General features: G+C 39.5%; 1 protein-coding gene across 1 annotated transcript in view; it reads right to left on the reverse strand.

The window, feature by feature from the left end:
• Nucleotides 1-8,706, reverse strand: part of OXCT1 (3-oxoacid CoA-transferase 1) — a 185,941-nt gene extending 177,235 nt beyond the window's left edge. Inside the window, exon 1 of the mRNA XM_004448214.5 lies at nt 8,254-8,706. Within this exon, the coding sequence (XP_004448271.1) occupies nt 8,254-8,346 (93 nt within the window). The 5' untranslated portion in view covers nt 8,347-8,706. The remainder of the gene's footprint in view (nt 1-8,253) is intronic.
• Nucleotides 8,707-23,079: the final 14,373 nt, after the last annotated feature.

Below are 23,079 nucleotides of genomic sequence, written 5' to 3' on the forward strand. Positions count from 1 at the left end.
CACACAGATGTATTTTTAACCTTAGAAATTAAAAGTCTGGTAGCTTAAATAAATTAGTCAATAAAAGGATTAGTAAATAAAGTTGAGCATATCTCCCAGAAATTAGAAAAAAGGCAAAGATATCTAATTCAACCAATTCATTTTATAGGTCAAGTTTCTAAAGATTAGAAATATTGGGTAATTTACCCAAATCTGTGACAAAGCAAAACCAGAACCAAATTTTTGACTTTCTATCACAGTGGTCCTTGGACCACAATTTATGACCCTATGGTGGCTTGGAGTTAGGTACCCCCCAAAATATGATCTTTTTCTTAATCCATTCCTGTGGGTGTGAACCTATTAGAAATAGGACCTTCTGATGAGGTTACTTCAGTTAAGGCGTGTTCCAACTGAATCAGGATGGGTCTTGATCCTATTACTTATAGAAAAGGCCACAGAGAGATAAACCACAGGGAGCAGTCAGAACCTGGAAGTCAACAGAATAGGAGAAAGGGGAAACCTCCATGTGCATTGCCACATGACAGAAAAGCCAAGGAACCTGAAAGATGGAGAGTCAGAAGATACTGACCCTGGAGAAAACAAACCTAGCCTCTGAAACTGTGAGCCAATAAATTCCTACTGTTAAAGCAACCCATTGTATGGTATTTGTTATAGCAGCAAAGGAACTAAAACAACCCATTTCCATGTTTTTAAAAAGCCTTTTGCGCTTATTCTACTTCTGTTTCATTATTTACATTCAACACATCTAAATGAGTTTCCAATTTTTTACTGTATCCTTTTGCTGTCTTTATCTTCATCTAAGGAAAAGTACATTCAGAATCAGGGCTTTCCCAGGAAGGAAAAGAAAATTATAGAGAATTCATCTACCTAAGACTGGAGGATGAGGCTGCTCGGAACTATTTCTCTCTCAATTCAGAAACCCAATTCCTGTAGAGAGGAAGTCAAAAGAAAACTCATTTCCACTATTGATCCATAAAGCTTTTAAGATACATGAAGAGAAACAGCTTAGGCTCATCAGGAATGCTATTCCTGTTTCTAAATGAATTGATAGTGTTTTCATTAGAAATTACTAGGGAGCTTGCCTCTCCCCTCCCCCTCAGAAAAATCTCAGAAATATTTTAGAAAAGACATCTTTCACATTTACCCAGATTACTGTTTACTTTTTACTTACTGAAGTTAAAGGCAATAAGAGGGAATCATGTTTTCTAGAAATGTAAGGCAGACTCTAAAAAATGAAGAATTTACAGGCACTCAACTTTTGTTTCTTTCCTATTGATACATTCAGTTAACAAATATCTTCTGATATCTGTTATCTATTTGTTATACTGATATTTGATATCTGTTTATTGAGAAAAATTAAGACAGTTTTGTCTTTAGGAAATTTACCAACTAGCTTAGAAGACTATGTGGCATAATAGGGCATACTCCTGTTAGCTCGGGGCCAAAAATAGCCTAGTTTCAAATTCTAGTTCAGACAGGATTTTGCGAACCTAAGAAAAATAATTAACCTCTCTGAGACTCTTTTTGGGGGAGGGACCATGGGGGTTAGTTTTTAATTTACAAAAGGACAGTAATTGTTTTCCAGGACTGTAATGAAAATTAAATAATGAATGATGCAGAAGCCTTGCTCCTGGGCTGAGGATACCTATGGGAATGTAGGTCCCTTTCAGGAATGCAGCCTTTCTCCAGTTCCCATCAAGTAAGATACTTGGTCATTTATTGTTGTTCAGTTTTAATTTTTCACCTCTCACCCTCCCCTATACATACACAAATATTTTTAAATGCACCTTTACCCACATTTTAGAAAATTAATCCATGATGTTCATTAAGAGTTTTTAAAAACTACGTCCTGGTTTTAATATGAACTTTGACAGACTTATAGTATTTGCAGCCAGCTTACACTGTCTCAAGGTTGGCAGTCTGCACAAAAAAAAAGGGTAAGGCAGTGTAATGCCGGCAGTGGGGCAAAGAGGCTGCGAGTCAGTATGTTTGCTGGAGATCTTCCAGGCCTGAAGTCAGGCTGGACAAGTAGTGTAGCTCGTGCAAAAAGAGGTTGCAGCAGGAGGCGCTGCCTTTAAGCTTTTGTGTTTATTTTCTTAACCTGCTTCCCCCAGGCGCACAGTCTCCATATCAGGTAGTCAGGAAAATCCTGTCTGCTAACATCTATGTTTTTTTCTTGGATAACTGAATTCAAGGGGAGCTCTAAACCCCTCACAACTTGATCTATACCTTTAAAAAGACCCATGCACCATCGGCTACCTAAATAAATACATACATAAATAAATAAATAAAAACCAAACTTCAAGTTTTGTGGAGATTAAGAGAAAGGAAAGAATAACGAATTGTACAGTTTTGACATCTGCTTATTCCGGGGTAATTTTTTTCACTGAGGCCTTCCTTTATATTACACATAACGTATTTCATTTTGGTTTTTCACATTCCCACTTTCTACAGAATTTCATTTTATCGTTTCTATAAGTTTCTGATATCGCTAGTTGAGGGAGGGAAATGATAATGATTTGGTACTGAATACAAGTAATAAGCAAAAACGTACAGTGCATCGGTTTTCCAGTTAATCAATTTTCCTTTTAAAATTCTCTCTATCCTCACCCTTTGCCCTCTCCTTCAAATTCTTACACTTAACCTGTGAGGTCTTATTCCACTATTAAAACTAAATTTTATCTCATGATCTCTTATTCCAAAATCTCCTTCCTTTCTGACCATTTCTATCATTATCTTTCACCTAATTTTTTTCCTATCATTCAATAATCCAGAACTTAATGAAACGTACCTCTTTCTGAAGATCTTTCAATGAACATCCACAGAGCACACTGCTTTTTTTTTTTTTTTTTTTTTTACGGTTAAGTACATTTTATCTTAATGAAATACTGTTGTAGAATTTGAGAGGTTCAATTATTTGTATATAGAAAGGCCAGGACTCAGGAATGATTTTGAGAAGGAAAAATGGTTTATTGACAGCCGGCCTGACTCGAAAGCTTTCTGTTTCTAACCTGAGCCCTGAACAAGATTTTGGAGTTTCTTTTATACAGAGGGGAAAGGACAAATGGTTCTTTTGTTTCAGTTCTCAATAGGCTTGAATTACCATATATCTTCCACATCCTAGGTAAGCTTTTAGCATGGACTTCATACATTCTAGATAAGCTTTTAGCACATTTGGTTTGCATTTTCCCTGAATATTTAAAGTTTATAGAGTTTGCATTGATAAACTGTTTCCTGGGACTCGGGTCGTTGCCATGGTCACCAAGGGCAGGGCTGCAGCCTCTCACAGTCCCACACCCAGAGATCAGGACAGACAGTTGAGGTTAAGGTTCTCTCCCAAGAGACAAAGAGCCTCCCACCCATAGTCCACATCAATAGAACTGCACTCCCAGGTGATATTTACCTTGTCACCTTAAGGGTTAAATAAATCACGACAAAAAGGTTGATCCTGCTCCCTTCAGTATCACAGTTTGATAAACAGAAGTGGGGAGAAAAGGCTATAAGGAGAGGGGTGAAGAAGTCGATGTTAGAAGGTAAAGACAGTAATAGGCTCGTGTGCAAAAAACCCTGAAGTCTTGCAAGCAGGACTATGGTATCACCAGCCAAGAGGAGGAGGTGGCAACATATGTTGAAATGCTCCAGCTGTCCAGCAGTGGCTAATATCTACTAAAGTTCAAATGTTCATCTTGGACTAAATGCTGGTAACTATCCATTTGTGGTTTGAACAAACTTCAAGGAGCTTAAAGAGAATTACTGACACTTAAGTTACTGACACTGAGCTTCCAGGGAGCTACTGCCACAGTTCTCTATAAAACAACATGATGTGTGCAGCACTGGAGAGCTTTGTTTTTGAGGGGATAAACATGTTCCATGCCAATGCTGGGGGCATGCACAGCATTCTACAGAAGCACAGACTCAAGAGCACCAACACTGCCTGAAGGGTCAAAAACGGTGGGGAGTTTGCCAGGGGGGAAAATATTAATAAGGAGGGGGAGCAAAACAGGAATGTGAAGAGGCTCAATATGAGCATGCCCCATGCAGGGCAGTTCATCAAGATCTTGCTGGACGGGCTCCTGAGGGCTCTAGAGACACCCAGACACTATGAGGAAGGCAGACAGCTCAGAAATTCAGCACCCTGTCACTGAGCCTTACTTTGGAATTTATGCTCCCCAGTGTAACAGAGTTAGGCTCATTTATAGTTTCCCTACACATGGCTCTTCTGCCCCTTTTATTTGAACCTATAATTAGCACTATACTTGGTAAATATATGTCCCAGAGACTTAAAATCTTTGGTCCATGCACGTGCCTGTTGAGCTCTGAATCTCAGCAGAGTTGCAACACCTACTCCCCAGTTCTTTGTACTGACCCAGGACAACTAACAAGGAAATGATGATGGACAATGACCAGCCCAAGGAAAAGAGAGAGTGCAACTGCAAGCAAGATAGTTAAATCCATCTGCCCCATGGGATCTAAGACCTCTCTCAATTAGAAACAGAGTGGGCATCAACATCTCCAAATCCTCAAGATTGGGAATGAACAATGGACTAAAGTAGACTTAGCATTATTTTATTACAGGCTTATTATTATTATTGCAAGGGAAGAACTCTTATCTTTGATATAAAGGCAGTAGCCACCAGAAGTTCTGAGGGGAGGGAGAGGGAAGAATAGGTGTAATATGGGAGCATCTTTGGGACACTGGAATTATCCTGCATGACATTGCAATGAGAGTTACAGGCCATTATGTATTTTGTTATAACCTACAAAATTGTGCAGGACAGAGTGTAAACTATAGTCCACAGTTACTAGCAATGCTTTAATATGTGTTCATCAATTGTAACAAATGTACCACACTAATAATGAAGGATGTTGTTAATGTGGGAATGTGTGGGTGGGAGGGGTAGGGAGTGGGGCATATAGGAATACCCTACATATTTTATGTAACATTTATGCTATCTAAAGCTTCTTTAAAAATAAAAATAAAAAATTTTAAAAAGAGGATCTCTCTGGAGTAGACTAGGAGGTTGGCAAAGACCTTAAATACCACTTTAAAGAGTGCCAAGTTCATCCTTCCATGAGGAATGGGCACAACTTTTTACAGAGTTGTCACAAACTCTCATATGACAGACTGAACCAGGAAAATGACAGGTGGGACTCATTCATTCATTCATCCATTTGTTCAAAAATATTTCTTTTTTATCAACAATACTGAATACTGCAGATGCAAATAAAAATAAAAAATAAAATAAAAACCACAAAAACAGATGTAGTCTCCGCTGTGATGAAGCTTACAAATTAAACAGGATCCCACTAAATAATTTTTAAAAAGTAAACACATGCAATATTCAATTGGGATGCTCTAAGAGGAGAGTTGTCAGAAAAGAATGCAAAGAACAGCGCTGAGGGACATTTCGGAGGTGCACACATGTCAGTTTTGGTGAGCAACTGGAAGTCGAGGAAGGAGGAGAGCTATGGATATTTCCAAGAGTTCCAGCTGACACAGCAGGGTGGATGGTGGTGCTGTTGACTATCATGAAAAAACAAGGAAAGGAAAAGCCACTTTATGACTGGTTCAGAAAGACTTTGGGTCAGAAAGACTTTAAAGTGCTGAGTGGCATCCAGGAGCAGATGACCAATAAGCAGTTGTTAACAGAAGAACTGCAACTCAAGAGACTCTGGAGTTGGAAAGATATTTGGAAAATATAGTTTCAAGAAAGAGAGGTAGGGATGCGGACTTAGCTCAATGGATAGGCGTCCGCCTACCACATGGGATGTCCAAGGTTCAAACCCAGGGCCTCCTTGATGTGTGTGGAGCTGGCCCAAGCGCAGTGCTGATCCGCGCAAGGAATGCCCTGCCACGTAGGGGTGTGCCCCGTGTAGGGGAGCCCCACATGCAAGCAGTGCGCCCCACGAGGAAAACCACCCAGCGCAAAAGAAAGTGCAGCCTACCCAAGAATGGCACCACACACATGGAGGGCTGACACGACAAGATGACGCAACAAAAAGAAACACAGATTCCCGGTGCCGCTGATAAGGATAGAAGCAGTCACAGAAAAACACACAGAGAATGGACACAGAAAGGAGACAATTGGAGGGGGGAAAGGAAGAGAGAGGAAAAAAAAGAGGTAGATGAAGTGTTTACAGTCACTTTATGATTTCCCCTACTAATTTTCTTTAGTGAATATAAAATAATATTTAATGCCCCACCTCCTCCACAGTAATAGAGGATGATACCTTCAGGTAATCTATGCAAACCTAAATCCATGCATTAAGCTAAACCAGTGGTGCTCAAAGTGTGGTCCCCAGACCAGCCACATCAACATCACTTATGAACTTGTTCATGCGAATTACTGGGCCCCACCCCAGACTTACTAAATCAGAAAGTCTGGGTGTGGGCATAGCAAACTGTTTTTAAATGCTGTGAGCTAGAGCAGGAAAAATTACCACTGGCTCGGGAAAACAAGGGCTGGACCTATGACAAATAGGAAAAGTAAGTTCCAACCTTGACCTGAACTTGCCATGAGATATTGAAAAGCCCCCTAATGTGGTCTGGCCTTCTAAGAAGTTTGCAGGGCTTCAGAAATGCTTTAATGGAATACTCAAGGTGGGAAAGACTCCAGGTCAGGGGTTCTTAACAAGGGATCCATCAGCTTGAATTGAAATTCAAAAAAACAGTATTCTTATGGGGGCATACTGGTGTGCATATGATATATTAAATAATATACAGTCTAATGTGGACTTGGTAAGGAGTCCCTGGTTTTCACCTGACTGGCAAAGGGGTCTGTGGAACAAATAGAGTTATGAATCCCAGCTCCAGGAGAATAAATAGCACTTAGGCAAAAAGTAACTGCCAAAAGGATTGTTAATTGACCTCAGTCCTTTGATATTACCGTGAAGAGTTGTAAAAACTTCTGCAAACATAGCAATCCGACAGAAGGCCAAGTTCCCTTTTAATTTTATTCAAAACTATCTGCGATTATCAAAATGCTTCCTAAAAGGCACTGAAGAGTAATAATCCAGTTCTAAATCACTGCCTAGCAGTAACAGAAGGGGCTTGGCAGCAAAGCTGCATTCACGGCCATCTCATGCTGAATAAGAGAAATTAATGGGGCCGGGCAGGCGTTCTCCCTGAGCATGCCCTGTGTTGTGTGCAAGGCACGCTTTTAAACTCAGAACTATTATTCACTATACCACTAAGTAAAAATACGCTTTCCGTTTTCCATCCCAAGAAGGGGTCCCCGTGTTTACTAAGGCAGTGGAGGCTCCTGGATCTAACGCTCTGCTCCAGTGCTGGCTTGGATTACGGATAAAAACCTCACCGGAATTTCGCTTGCAGGCTGGGAGGGTGCCCGGTACAAAAACACACATCAACCAACAATCCGCTGCGAGGCGCCTCTTGATAACGACTCATTGAGAGTCAGGAGTAGGGCTGAACAAAGTTTTCAGAGGGATATTGAAAATGGAAAGCCCCTAACGCGGATCCGAGGGCCCATGGGAGACGCACAGACCGCGGGCAAGTCATTGCCACACCGTGGCAGTTTTGTCGGCTAGCAGATAAAACGCCCTGCGCCCTCCCTAGCACCCCCCGTCCCGGCGAGCGCTGCATTGTTTGTCCCCTTTTCCACCGCTGCCGTAGGGCACAGCCGAATAGGAGACGGATGGGTAGGGAGCGGCGTTTCACCCGCTCCTCTCTCGGAGTTTCACCCGCTCCTCTCCTCTCCTTGGTGATGAACTCGCGCAAAGCCTTTGCTAACCCGACCCCCGTTTGGGGCCTCTAGAGCGCGCCCGCCCCAAGATCCCCCATGTAAACGCAAACCTAACCCCCTACACCGCTTCCTCTCCTTCAGCCGACGCCCCGTTCTGGCCGCTAGGGCCCTCTTCTCAAGGGCGGGCGCAGCGAGGGCGCGAGACTGCCGGCGCGGCGGAGACGCGTGCCGGGCAAGACTCAGACTAGCCCCGAAAGGACGAGGCAGCGCTGCCTGGCGTCCTCCCGCCGCTTCTCAGCCTCCCCGCCCGCTTCTTTGCCTCGGCCAGTCCCATCGAGGAAGCGACTGCAGAACTAAGCAGAGGCGGTTATTCGAAGGAGCAGCGAGACAAGGAACGCCTCGGCGGGTCTCCGTGCCCCGGGCACAACGCCATAGATGCCAGTGCCCGGGCTGGAGAGGGTGGGTGTGGGCGGAGGAGAAAACCCCGACACCGCTGGGGTTTCCTCCGCGTTCTTCCAGCGCACGGCTTTCCTTTACGCCTCTGCTTTACCTTGTTCAGAGCCGGTCGGCTTTGGGCACCCCCGAAGCCGCGGGCAGAGGCGCAGAACCGAAGCCCTGAAGAGAGAAGTTTTAGGACCGCCATATTCAGGACCCCGCTGCAGGAGATGGCTGGCGGGCTGGAGTGCACGCGTGTAAGTGTACGCGGCCCGGGCCGCCGCCGCCGCGTCACTCTAGAGGGAGGGAAGGGGAAGCGCGCGGGGGGCGGGCTGGAGGCTCGACCGCGCCTGGGTGACGTCCTCCGGGCCGCTGGCGCTGCGAGCTCGCGAATGGCCGCCTGCTGCGGGCTGTTGAAGAAGTGAGGCGATATGGAGCTCTGAGCAGGGAGCTAAGGCTCTGCGCTGCGGGCATAGATCAAGAAAGGGTCCCCAGCCCCGTGGCCTCCGGTTCCTCTCCCGGCACCTTAGCCCTTGAGTTTGCGGGAGCGAGAGTCGCCGTATTCCCCAAGGTCAGAGGTTTGGCGAGCGTTCAGGCCCCACCGGCGCCGAAAGGTTGCTTTGACAAGCCACGGCCTGACGTGTGTGGGCAGTAAAGGAGCTCTCCTGGAGACTCCCTACATCTTTTACCCCTACTGGATAGCTTTTCTCTTTCTGCCATTTCTCTGTCCTTTCACACACAAACACGCACCCCTCCCCCCCCCTCGCTTCCCTGAGTTATATCGAGTAGCTTTGCTGTGAAAACCTGCTGCCAGTTGTCTACCACAAGGTGTGACCAGCTGGGCCTGCAGAAGTACAAGATTAGGACTGGACCTTTGGGACCTGATCTTTGAAAGCACACCTTCTCACCCTTTTTCCCCATCATCCAATAGCCTGCATTTCCCAGGATCTTTCTGCAACTGGAGTCCCAGAAACCCCAGAGATTACTCAACAGATGCAAACATGCAGGTTGTATCCCTTTGACTGACCTTGGGCAAATTCAATAGCTTTACTAAACCTTGGTGTTCTCATCGGCAAAATTGGACTCAATTATAATTCTCAGAACTGTTATATGGTTCAAATGAAATAATTCTTGCAGAGTCTAGTTTATTCCAGTCGTGGACTGGCATGGAACATACATACCCTGATAGTGCATCTTCTGACCAACTCCTTGAGAACAGGAACCAAGTCTTATTTCTTCAGAACCATCTAGAGTGGAAGGCCCAAGTAGAAGCTCAATAAACATTTTATTTAATTAAGGTCTGACCAAGTCCTGGGAATGTAGGTGTTAGTTTTGAACCAAAGCAAAACGTGTAAGAAGATTAAATGAGACCTTGACTTCCTTAGCAAGTACACTAAGGCAATGAATAATCACAGTCCTTTTAGCTCTGAACTTTCTTTTTCCCTATGGAGGTTATAATTAAAAATCAGTGAGGATACAGCATGCTAAATTAGACTGCCTGCGGAGAAATTAGCTTAGGAATATGCTGTATTTTCAATGGATTTTAAGATGTCAAATTGAAGGAACTCAAGTCACCTTGTATTAGGCCTAGTAAAGCACACTGCCGCTGTCGTATTGCAAACGATGGAATGTGAAAAGCTAACATTCATCATTGGTTCTGCTTTTCCACTTTTGCCCTTCCAGAGGACACGTGAAATGGAAAAACAGCATTAAGAGTTTTGCCTCACTGTGGTCATATGACTCACTCTTCTTGGCTGGTCTCCCTCTTGCTCTTGGCTGAGGAAAGGGCACCCATTTTAAGCATCATACTCTGTGACTAAGTCTCGTGAAAATAATCAGTCTCCTTACTCTGTGGTCAAAACACACCGTATTGTATTTTTGGTGGCTCTCTATATATTCATATACTTCGTAAATGAATAATGAGTATCTTCAGATTGAACGAACATTTGTCTCTACAGATTTCCTTCTACGTCCACAAAACCATTTCAGGATTTTGATCTGAAAATCAAACCTACTTTTAAAAAATATCTGACCTTTTCTGAGCTAATAGGAACAGTTCCTTCTTGCTTCAAAGAGCAGTTTGTGGAAAATATATCATATTCTGGAAACTTTTCTTTCTGAAATCTTTTAGAGTATAACTTCCACACTTAATAACTAAGAGAATTGAGTCCAAAGCCTTTAAACAAACAGTCTAATTCCAGACAGGAAATGAGGAAAGTTTATTTTGTATTATGCTTTAGTATGTGTATTTGTATGACACGTTTATAGCAAATGAGTACAGACCATGTCAGCTAGATTATAAAGTGTCATTTTCTGCTTGAGGAATTTAATTTTAAGCCTCCTCAAATATAATGCATTAGCATCTCTCATTATTGAAAGATATGTATGACATTCTACCCTCACAGTTAGCCTGTTTCTCCAAGTTGATAATCAAGGGCATTTGAAGACCTGATTTCAATTATCATTCAACTGGCTTAGCTAGTAATAAGTTTCTAACTAGATCATTTTAGTCAGTTATAAAAAATACATGCATACTTCATTTTATAGAATGGTCCCTGCATATATGGAAACACATTTCTTCAAACAAATGATTTTCTTCTAGTGGGTCCAAAAAACATCTGAAATTTTACATAAGTCTGTAAATTTAAGAACTGTTTTATAGTGTAAATCATCATCCCCTATTTTACCTATTTTGTGAGCTTGTGTTTTCATAGATTCTTGAAGCAGTGCCTAGCATTAACTAATATGTACTCAATTAAATATTTGGTAATTGAATGGATTAAAAAATGAAACAGATTTTCTTTAAAGTATAATTTTCTCTGAAAAATAATTAGTGAATGCATGAAGAGGTTGGAGAAGGCTCAATTCCTGGAATGAAAATGAATATTATATTAAGGTGCTAAGAAAACTTAAAGGGGAAGCTGATGTGGCTCTGTGGTTGTGTGCCAGCTTCCCACATACAAGGTTCTAGGTTCAATCCCAGCCCCTGGTACCTCAAAAAAAAAAAAAAAATTAAAGGAGCAAAATCTACCAAAGTGATCTTGTAAAATAAAGTCCGATCATATTCTTTCTACTAAAACCTTTCAATGGCTTTCCCTCCACTGCCTTTAGGATCCAAAGTCCAGGGTTCTTAACATGACATAGTACGAGATCCTCTCTCCTGTCTTTCTCTGCCACCTCCATCTCCTTTATATTCCAAACTATATATGTCTCTTGATTGTCACATGATGAATTTGCACAACCTCAGAACCAAGTGGCAATAGCAAAAGGGAAAAGAACTTGGACTCTGTAGCTAGGTAGCCTGGATTCAACTCTCAGCTAGCTCTTCTCTAACTGCATAACCTCCTGTGGTACTGTAGTTAAGAAGACTGCAGGATGGCAAAATTTAAGGTAATTTCTGGAACAATATACGTTTGTACTACTCAGGTGTTAAAAGATTATTATACCGGAAGGGGAGAGAAATAAATAAAATAAATCTTAAAAAAAAAAAAAGATTTTATACCTTGTGAACGTTTATTTCTCTGATGCTTACTTTTTTTTTTTTTTTCAGGTACGGGACCTGCTATGTGCGAAGCCAGTGCTCAACCACTGAGCCACATTGACTCCCCTGAGTTGGTTTTTTCATTTGTTTGCTTGTTGTTTGGGTTTTTGTTCTTTGTTTTTAGGAGACACTGGGGACCAAACCCTTGACCTCTTCATGTGGGAAGAAGGCACTCAACTGGTTGAGCCACATACACTCCCCCTTTCTATATTTTTATAAACTGGAAAACATCAAACTGGATTTAAACCCACGACTGTATGGTATTAAAGACTATACTTTCATTTTCATGCCTCCCTCTTTATAAAATGTCTTTGAAATCTGATACCAATCCCCTAAAACACTCATGCATCCTTGGCTCACAACCTGATTTTCTCTTATTTGGATTATTGCTTCCTTTCTCTCTCAAATTAAACCTATTGGTAAAATTATTATTTAAAATACATATCTGGTCTTCTCACATCGTTTACTACAATTTTTAAAGAAATCTCCTTGGTCTACAAGTTAAAGTCCAGTACCATTTCTAACTTCAGCAAACCAATATTAAGGGCTCTGCAGAGGTAACTAGGGGTTCCACTGTATTTTGACTTTAAATTTTAAATTATATTTTAACTATTCTACTGAGAAATTCTAACCAAGAAAAAATAGCATGTGTGTCCACGTAATTGTTATATACCTCTGCTTCTAACATATTAAAGATTGCCAGCTGGTGCAGTTGGCAGCAGACCTCAGAATAAAATTTCTTCACTCTCTAGGTGCCTACATTTGAACTGATAAAATATGTCAAAAATAAAGAAGTTTGTAGTTCTGTACTTATCTTTTTATCATTTACATTACATTACAATCATTACTGTACATGCTAACTCACTTAACATTTGTATAAGTATATAATACTTGTATGCCCTACTCATACATATTTACTGCCTGCCATTATTTCTTATCAGAGATAGTGAAAGCATATAAATGGTAAAAGCATATAATAAAAGCATATAAAACACTTCATGATAATGTTGCTCTATAGATAACTTTAGAGGTTATTTTCAATTTTGGCTACTTATTGTCTGAAACATATGTGAATAAGAAGTGTTTTGATATCATAAGTAATTGACCATTGAAGCAAAAATTGCCTGTTATTTTTCTTTCAAGCTTCTGATCTACTTTAATTAAAGCACATATTAAGCTTTTAGGGCAAGCCACAGTGTGAACCAGAATTTTCTGATATTGTATAGCAAAGCAGAACCAAAAAAGAAAATAACCATCAACTCTAACCCCAAACTTCATGGTTGCAAATTTTCTGTGTATCATAAAAACTTCATTATTCTTAGTCATTCGGGTAAATGTTTCACAGTTAAAATGATAAAATACATTTAGACTAGTAAAGTACCACTTTCATCTGTTTTATGTACTAGGATTCTTTTTTTTTTAAAGATTTATTTTCTGTTTATTTCTCTCCCCTTTCCCGGCCCCCCCCCCCCCCCCCCCCCAGTTGTCTGCTCTCTGTGTCCATTCGCTGTGTGTTCTTCTGTGACCAATTCCATCCTTATCAGAAGCACCAGTAATCTGTGTCTCTTTGTTGCATGGTCTTGTTGTGTCGTCTTGTGTCAGCTCTCCCTGTGTGCAGCACCATTCTTGGGCAGGCTGCACTTTCTTTCGCGCTGGGTGGCTCTCCTTAAGGGGTGCACTCCTTGTGTGTGGGGCTCCCCTACGTGGGGGACACCCCTGTGTGGCAGGGTACTCTTTGCGCACATCAGCACTGCGTGTGGGCCAGCTGCACAAGGGTCAAGGAAGCCCTGGGTTTGAACCGTGGACCTCCCATGTGGTAGGCAGACACCCTATTCATTGGGCCAAGTCTGCTTCCCTACTAGGATTCTAAATATGATTTTATTTGAAGAAATTTCCATTACTCAATAAGTTTATGAAACTATGACTTTCACTAAATCAGATTAGTTACTGCTTCCCACATATACCAAGGCCTTTCTGAGCCAGAGCCTTTGCTCCTGCCTTTCCCTTCTGTCTACCCAGGAAACTCCTGCTCATCTTTCAAGGCCCAAGTCAAATGTCACCTCTTTGAACCTGGCCAGATCACTACCCAAACTTCACCTCCTAAGAACTGTTTTCTTTTGCTCTGTGCTCTCAGAGCCCTTTATTTATTTATTTATTTTGTCTTTATTTTTTTTAATGTTACATTAAAAAAATATGAGGTCCCCATACCCCCCACCCTCCTCATCCCACTCCTCCCCCATAACAACAACCTCCTCCATCATCATGAGATATTCATTGCACTTGGTGAATACATCTCTGCACACCACTGCACCTCATGGTCAATGGTTCAGAGCCGTTTATGACATGATCACATGTTATGCCTCTAGATTTTGGGCTTCTCAAGGTCATGCTCAGTTTTCTTTGTATCCGTGTTGTCCTGTGATTAATGCTAAACATGGAGCAGATGTTTAACAAATGCCACTTGTGGTGATTTGATTTGAGTTGCCCTTTTCTCTGCCCTAAAACAAGCCATTAACTTTACTGTCAGCTCAACTCTCTAGATAGAATGCTTCCTGCCTAATCAAGAAGTGATGATAATTATTTACATTAACATTTTCTTTTACAGATTGCCTTTCTTCTCTAATACCTTCCAGGAAGGTAGTTCTGTGCCTCCAGCTGTCCTTTCCCACAGATAATCTGCTATTGAAAGAGATGAAGAGAATAGTCATAGAGGGTGAATTGTAAATTGTCATTATTCCCTTATTTTCTTCCCAATGGCTTTTCTGTTTTCTTCATTATTATTTTCTTCCCTTATGAATTTTCAACTTGGCTAAATCTTTTTCACAGTGAAGTAACCCAAACCTAATGCAGGTATTTTTTTGGTGTGTGTGTATATGTGTGTTTGGATTTTTTTGCAGCATAGTCTTACTGATTACGCTCCAAGAGAACTATTAATGCTTGCCATAGTACATTCCAAAAAATGCTGCCAAAAGATTGTGTAACCCTTTATTTCTATATCACATTCCACATTTATAATTTTAGCTGCTCTGTAGAATATAGGTAGGGAAATGATGCATTATATTATCATGCATCATCTTGAAAGACTCTTATGCCTCTATTAAAAATGAAAAAAATTAAGTATTTGTGAAAATGTTTAGGATAAGTGTAGAAACAATTCAAACTTGTATTAAATGATCACAAATGTGTATCATATTTATGTGTAAGACAAAGAACTAAAAAGAATATGCAAAAATTAAGGAAAAAATCAATGTGCTGAGGGTACTTTCATTGTTTAAAATATTGTACAATCTTTAAATTAAATTGTAAAAGCATCAGACATATAGCTTTAATATAAGATTTAAAAATAAACATTGCAAATTTGGTTAATGCTTTTGCTTTCTCCTATCTCAGCCTGAACCTAAAGAAGTGTTTCAGGAGACTAGATGTTTATGTACTTCTCTATAGGTAAATAAAGGTGCCAGCCTTTAATGCAGGGGTTCTTGACCTTTTTTGTTCTCTGGACCCCTTTGCCAGTCAGGTGAAAACCACAGACCCTTTCCCAGAATGTAGCAGCGGATAGGTTTATGACACTCAACATTGACATGTCTTTAAGTTAAATTATAGGATTATCCAAAATTATGTTTTACAACTTTCCCATGATTTTAATACCTGATAGTGTAGCATGGTTCAACATCTGTTCAAATAGTCATTTTCAGCAAACATTAGAAATTTGAGTTTTGTACAGTATCATAAAACCATTTCCACGATGTTTACCAACCTTTTTTCAGGCAATTATCCACTGTACTCAGAAAACACTACATCAAAATAAAAATCATACTAAGTCCACACTATACTGTGTATTATTTAATAAATATTTCATACCTGCACCAACACACCCCCACAAGAATAAGGTTTTTTTTTTAATTTTCTTTTCAAGTTCACGGACCTGAAATCTTGGGTCCATAGACTGCTGTTTAAGAACGCTTGCTTAAATGCAATAGCACATTAAGTGGGGAAACAAAAGAATCAAGTTAAAATTTTGCTTCTCTTATAAATCATTGATAAACCTCAGCCCATTACTAGTCATCTTGAGCTGTGATTTGGAACATTGCTCCTCTCTGGTCATATCTAAATCTGTGAGTTTTCTACGTATGCATCTTTTGCTGATATTGAACAAAACACTGATGAATGTTAAAATGATAGAATTGACTGATCTACTGACTAATCCTTGAGTGTAATCAGTCTAAAAGACTGAAATACCATTCACGGGAATGAAGCTGGAAATGTACTGGAAGAAAAGGAAGGATCACAGAATTTTAGCTAGATTTTGGTGACCAGACATAGAAGAAATGCAAAGTAAACTTTTAACAGGCAGCACTCAGGTTTCATTTCTAATTTTGGGTAAGGACTTTAGGGAAAATTGATTTTATGTCACTATCTTGTGATAAGTATGATTTTTTGTGGTCTTTATTCTCTGCATTTTCTAGAATAGTGGTCTGTAGTCTTTTACCTTGTGTGATCCACATAAATAAATTTTGAACTTGTACCCTATTTGTACATAATTCATCTATGTATACGTGGGTTTGTATTTACTTCTTTATAAATTAACTACGTTTACTAAAGTACTGATGAATTATGTACATTTTAAACACAGTTTTAAAAGATTATGTAGAAACAAATATAAGTAGAAGTTTTAGTATTTTCCTCCTGTGTAGCTCCGGGTTTTCCTGAGTATTACCTAGAGTACCTGCTGTCTACTCTGGAGACCACAGCCTACTGCTATAAGTAGTGGTGAATAGGTTAGAGATGAGGAAAATAAAGCTCTGCAGAGACCTGAGGACGGACCTGGTGCTGGAAAATCAATCTTCTCTCATGCATTATTGTGTCCTCTTCTCTACTAATGAGCATCATATATATCACCCTTCCCTTCCCTTCTATCCAGGGGTCCCATTTCTATAGATTAACATAAGAAGACACTGGAACAAATGCAAAAGAATATATAAACAAGACTGTACATCACGATGATTTTTTAACAGCAACAAAAATAACAATATAGTTAAGTGTATCAAGAGGGGATTGGTCTATAAAAGTATACCAAATCCATACTTTTCTTTAATGGACCAGGTAGCATTAAATGCCTTCCTTCCATGTGGCACTGTGATAAGTGTCAGGGATTCCATTGTGAATAAGACTGACAAACATGGTCCCTAACGTAATGGAATTTATGTGCAGGGCATTGTCAGTCAGAAGTGCAGAATGTTAAGAGATTGTCTAACAGGCTAATGGGAGTTGGGACAGTCAAGGAAGACTTACTGGCAAGAGTGTCACTTTAAATTAGAACCTAAAGCATCAGCAGAAGTCAGCTAAGTGAGGAGGGAGGGGATAGATTATAGTCAGAGGGAACAATGTAGGCAAAGCCCTGAGAATAAAGAAAGTATGGTGGATGTAAGAAATAAAACCCAGAATGAATAAAGGTAGACAGTATTTAGATTGTATAGTGCCTGATAAAGTGCTAAAAATCATGGTTCTTTTTCAAAAGGCAGACAGAAACCCCTGAAGATTTTAATCAGAGGGATAAAGTGATCAGGTTGGCATTTAGAAAAATGTTACTTTGGCTGCTGTGAGAAGATGTATAAAGTTATCAATTTGTGTGATTTTCTTCATTAACATCATTAAAATGTTGATCTATATTTACTGACAAAGAAAATTCTCTTCTACTCAATGAGTAAAAAAGTGTTACAGAACAGCATATGTGAAAGGAATCCATTTATATAAAATTGTTAAAATATGGACTTGTGTGTGTGTGTATGAGTGGAAAGATTTGAAAAGGTATGTGCATAAATGTATACATATATATGTATATATATGACTAAACAAAATGGCTATCTCTATGTAGTAGGTCACTGGGTTAATTTGCCTTCCTCTTTGTATATTTTGGAATTATTTTATAATGAACACAGTCACTTTACAAGGGCAATACGTCTATTTTTTAAAATGTTTACCATTGTCTAAACACCTCAAAAAAAAAAAGGGCTGGGACTGTTTCTGGGTCTTTATAAACCCTTCTGACCCCTAACTTAATACTTGCCAGGGAGCATATGAGCCAACTTTCAGGATAAGAAAGTAGAAATAACTTGACAGAAAAAAGAAAAAAAAAAAAAGGATTTGAGGCTGTTGTTACAAGGTGATAGATGATAGTCTAATAATTCAGGTCATTTGTTTGAATAATATGATTTTAATAACAGTAAAAATCAATTACCTCAGAAATGAGTTAATGACTTTGAATATAGGATGTCCTTAAGAATCCCCAGAACACCTACTCCAAACACAGCAAAATATAAAATAATTCTTATTCCTGTGTTCTTATATATTTTTTGTGTGTGTGGAAAATCCACGAAAGCATTTCTGGTAAAAAAAATTAGCATGTTCTATGAAAACAGTGTCATTTAAGCATTAGGAAAGTACTTACCAAATATAGTTTATAAAACAAGTGTCAGTTTTACATGCAATCATTTGTGCCTGGTGATATAGGAACAGAATTATCCAAATAGCTTAAATGCCACTATAGGCCCAGCAAAACATATAATTTCTGTGTAAGTACGGATGTAGTTGCAGTTTGAACATATATAAAAATTAACCCAAAAGGTATAAAAAATTTAAATTGTAAGGCTCTCATAAGAAAACTTAGAGGTAAATCTTCATGACTTCAGATTAGGCAATGGATTCTTTTATATGACACCAAAAGCACCCATAATTAATATCTTAATGGTGATATGGATTCTTTTCCCCTAAGGTCATAACCAAGACAAGGATGTCTGCTCTAACCATTCATACTCAACTTTGTACTGTATTTTCTATGCAGGACAAATAGACAAGGAAAAGAAATTAAAAGTTTCCAAAATGGAGGTCCGCGGTTCAAACCCCGGGCCTCCTTTTTTTTTTTTTTATTTTTATTGACTTTGTAATAATATTACATTAAAAATATATGTATATGAGGTCCCGTTGAACCCTATCACCCCCACCCCACCTCTCCCCCCCCCAGCAACACTCCCTCCCATCATCATGACACAGCCATTGCATTTGGCAAGTACATCTCTGGGCACCCCTGCACCCCATGGTCAACGGTTCACACCATGGCCCACACTCTCCCCCATTCCATCCAGTGGGCCCTGTGAGGATTTACAATGTCCAGTGATTGCCCCTGAAGCACCATCCAGGGATGGCGCGGGCCTCCTTGACCCGTGTGGAGCTGGCCCATGCGCAGCGCTGATGCGCGCAAGGAGTGCCCTGCCACGCAAGGGTGTCCCCCGCGTGGGGGAGCCCCACGCGCAAGGAGTGCGCCCGTGAGGAGAGCCGCCCAGCGTGAAAAGAAAGAGCAGCCTGCCCAGGAATGGTGCCGCCCACACTTCCCGTGCCGCTGACGACAACAGAAGCGGACAAAGAAACAAGACGCAGCAAATAGACACCAAGAACAGACAACCAGGGGAGGGGGGGAAATTAAATAAATAAATAAATCTTTAAAAAAAAAAAAAGTTTCCAAAATGGAAAGGAAGAAGTAAAACTATTCACCAATGACATAACCTTGTATCTTTAAAATCCTAAGGAATTCACAAAAAAAACTATTAGAACTAATAAACAGGTTCAGGAAGGTTACAGGATAAAATACTTAGAAATAAATTTAAGAAAAGAACTGTAAAACTTGTACCCTGAAAGCTGCAAAATATTGTTGAAAGAAATTAAAGAAGCTCTAAATAAATAGAAAAATATCCTGTATTTATCAGTCAGAAGACTTAATGCTGATAAGATGGCAATACTCCCAAAATTGAACAACATATTTCCTATCAGAATCCAGGTAGTTTCTTTGTAGAAATACACAAACCAATTCTAAAATTCATATGGGACTGCAAAGGACCCAGAGTAACCAAAACAATCTTGAAAAAGAACAAAGCCAGCATACTTGAACTTCCCAATTTCAAATCTTACTACAGAGCAACAATAATCATGACAGTGCAATACTGGCATAAGATTAGAGTCCAGAAGAAAACACATGTCTGTGGTCAACTGAATTTCAATAAGAATGCTCTTTTCATTTGCTAAAAGCTGCCAAAAGCAATATACTAGAAATGAGTTGGCTTTACAATGGGAATTAATTAGGTTGCAAGCTTACAGTTCTGACACAATGAAAAGTGTCCACATCAAGGCATCATCAGGTGATTCTTTCTTCCCAAAGACCAGCATATGGCTGCATCTGTTGGTCTCCCTCTACTCTTCCAGGTTCTATTGCTTCAGCTTCTGGCTTCCTCTCTCCCTGATTCCATTGATTGCAGCTCCTTGCTCTTGTGGCTCCTCTCTCTGCTCCAGTAGCTTTTTCTCTAAGCTTCTATGAGTTTTACTCTATCTGGTTCATCCCATTTATAAGGGACTCCAGTCAGAGGAATAAGACCTACCCTGGGTCATGCCTTACTGAAATAATCTAGTCAAAAGACTATTAACTGAAACAACCTAATCAAAAGTCCCCATCTACAATAGGTTCACACCCAAAGGAATGGATTAACTCTAAAGGCATAATTTTCTGAGATCCATCTAGCATCAAATCATTACAGGGCCAATGCCATTTAATGGGAAAAGAATAGTCTTTTCAACAAATGATGGTGGGACAACTGCATAACCACATGGAAAAGAATGAAGTTGTATCCTTATTTGACCCCATATATAAAAATTAAACCAAAAGGTATAAAAAATTTAAATTGTAAAACTCTCATAAGAAAACTTAGAGGTAAATCTTCATGACTTCAGATTAGGCAATGGATTCTTTTATATGACACCAAAAGCACAAGCAACAAAAGAAAGAACAGGTAAATTGTCCACATCAAAATTAAGAACTATTGTGCTCCAAAAGGTACTATCAAGAAAGCTTAAAGACAAACCACAGAATGGCAGAAAATATTTACAAATCCTGTATTTGATAAGTGACTTGTATCTTGAATATATAAAGAACTGTTACATCTCAATAATAATAGACATTTTTTTAAATGGGCAAAGGATCTGAATAGATATTTCTTCAAGGAAGATTTACAGACAGCCAATAAGTATATGAAAAGATGCTCAACATCATTGGTCATCAGGACAATGCAAAGCAAAACCACAGTGAGATACCTGTTCATACCCACTAGGTTGATATGAATGAAAGTAAACATACAACATATGTCAGATAATAGCTAGTATGGGTGAAGATCTAGGGAAATTGAAATCCTCTTATTCTGCTGGTGGAAATGCAAAATAATGCAGCCATTTTGGAAATCAATCTGGCAGTTCCTCAAATGATTCAACATAAATTTACCAATGCCACCCCTTAAAAATCTTGTACATGAATATTCATAGCAGCATTATTTATAAAAGCCAAAGGGTTGAAACAACAAAAAGTACATTACCTGATGAACAGATAAACATGGTGTATCCATACAACAGAACATGATTTGGCCTTATAAAAGGAATGAAGTACTGATACAAGACACAATATAGATAAACCTTGAAAACATTACGTGAACTGAAAGAAACCAGTTACCTAAGACTACATATTCTATGATTCCATTTATATAAAATGTCTAGAATAGGCAAATCTATAGAAAACATAGTGGTAGCTAGGGATGGGGTATAGGAACGGTATAGGGGACTGATAGCTAAAGGGTATGGGGTTTCTTTTTGAGGTTATGAGGTGATGAAAATGTTCTAAAATTGACTGTGGTGATAATTGCACATGTCTATGAACATACTAAACACCATTGAATTGTATGTTTTAAATAGGTGAATTTCATAGTGGGTATTTATTATATCTCAATAAAGATGCTTTTAAAAAAAAATCAATAACCAGTGTCCTTTTTAGGGGTACTGGAATCTTAGTCCATAAGAAATTCCTGCTCACTAACTTGAAGGCTGAGCTCTAACATAATATTATATAATTCTTAAAATAACCCAGTTGTGAACAGTTAAATAGCCATACCTAAATCCTACCTCCTCCTCATTTAAGATTTATTACCCGAGGCTAAACTTGGAATTTTAAGCACAAAACAGGCATACATTTTAATGAGTATCTAGTAATTTTTAGAAAATAGTGGGAATCTCTTTTGAAAACTGTATTATATTGTATTCTGGATTTAGACTGAAACCTACTGGTGGAACTGAATTTTGAAAAATGAAAATGTAGAAGTTGACAAATTTTGGAAGCTTTGGATGCCATAATAAGAGTTTGCATTGTATTCTTTAGACAGTGGAGAGACCCAGAAAGCTTTTCAGAAGGGTAATGACATAGCCAGATTTTTTTAAAGGTATACTGTAGCAGTTTGATATGGTTATGAATTCCAAAAGTAGATATTGCTTTATATTTGTAATCTGTTCTGTACCTGGGCATGACTAAATCATGATTAGGTCTTTGATAGGGCCACATCATTAGGTTGTTGAGTCCCCACCACTGGGTGGGGACTCACAGATAAAAGGCATGGCAAAGGACAGAGTTGAGGGTTTTTGATGTTGGAGTTTTGATGTTGGTGTTTGATGCTGAAGCCTTAAGTTGGAACCCCAGGAAGTAAGCTCACAGAGGAAAGAGAAGCCAGCCCCAGGAAGAGAGGAACGCTGAGCCCAGGAAGAAGCAAGCCCTGGGTATAGAGGAACCCTGAACCCAGACAGAAGCAAGACCCTGGAACGGAGGTACCCAGGAAGCCTGAACCCTTGCAGACATTGGCAGCCATCTTGCTCCAACATGTGAAAATAGACTGGCGAAGGAAGTAACTTATGCTTTATGACCTGGCAACTGTAAGCTTCTACCTCAAATACCCTTTATAAAAGCCAACAGATTTCTGGTATTTTGCATCCTTTGGCTGACTATATACCATCCCATTACAATGTTGTTTATATTAACTTTTAGAAATTAAAAACATGATTTTAATGTACTTTTGCCAGGCACAGTGTTTAGCAGTTTTAGCTTTTCTCTTCAACTTACTGAGAAGAATTAACAGGCAATACAATGCAGTATTAAGATGCTACCAATATTAAATACATTTCTATTTCCTTTACTCTATCCAAAGAGTTCCACCTTTGCTTTTATTGGCTATGATAATTAACTGCCTCTGGCAAATGCAGTTTACTTTTCCTGGCTTCCCCAAAATTTATGCCAGGGTTAAGTCTTTTGAGGTTAATAACTTCCAACCATCTTTCTTAGTCCTAGGGTCCTTGGAGCAGAGCAGCCCTCCAATCTCCAAACTGCCTTCCTGTCCTTATGACCTTACGATCCTGAACATCCTCTCTAAAGAGTCTTCTTAACAACCACATTCCCCCATCTTTTTCACTGAGCCACCTGAAATGCTTACTACAATGTTAATAAATGCCTCCATCTCCTCAAACTTTCCAAAGAACTTTTCCTCCACC

This window comes from Dasypus novemcinctus, chromosome 2, assembly GCF_030445035.2.
Source record: "Dasypus novemcinctus isolate mDasNov1 chromosome 2, mDasNov1.1.hap2, whole genome shotgun sequence".
NCBI classification, from domain to species: Eukaryota; Metazoa; Chordata; class Mammalia; order Cingulata; family Dasypodidae; genus Dasypus; species Dasypus novemcinctus.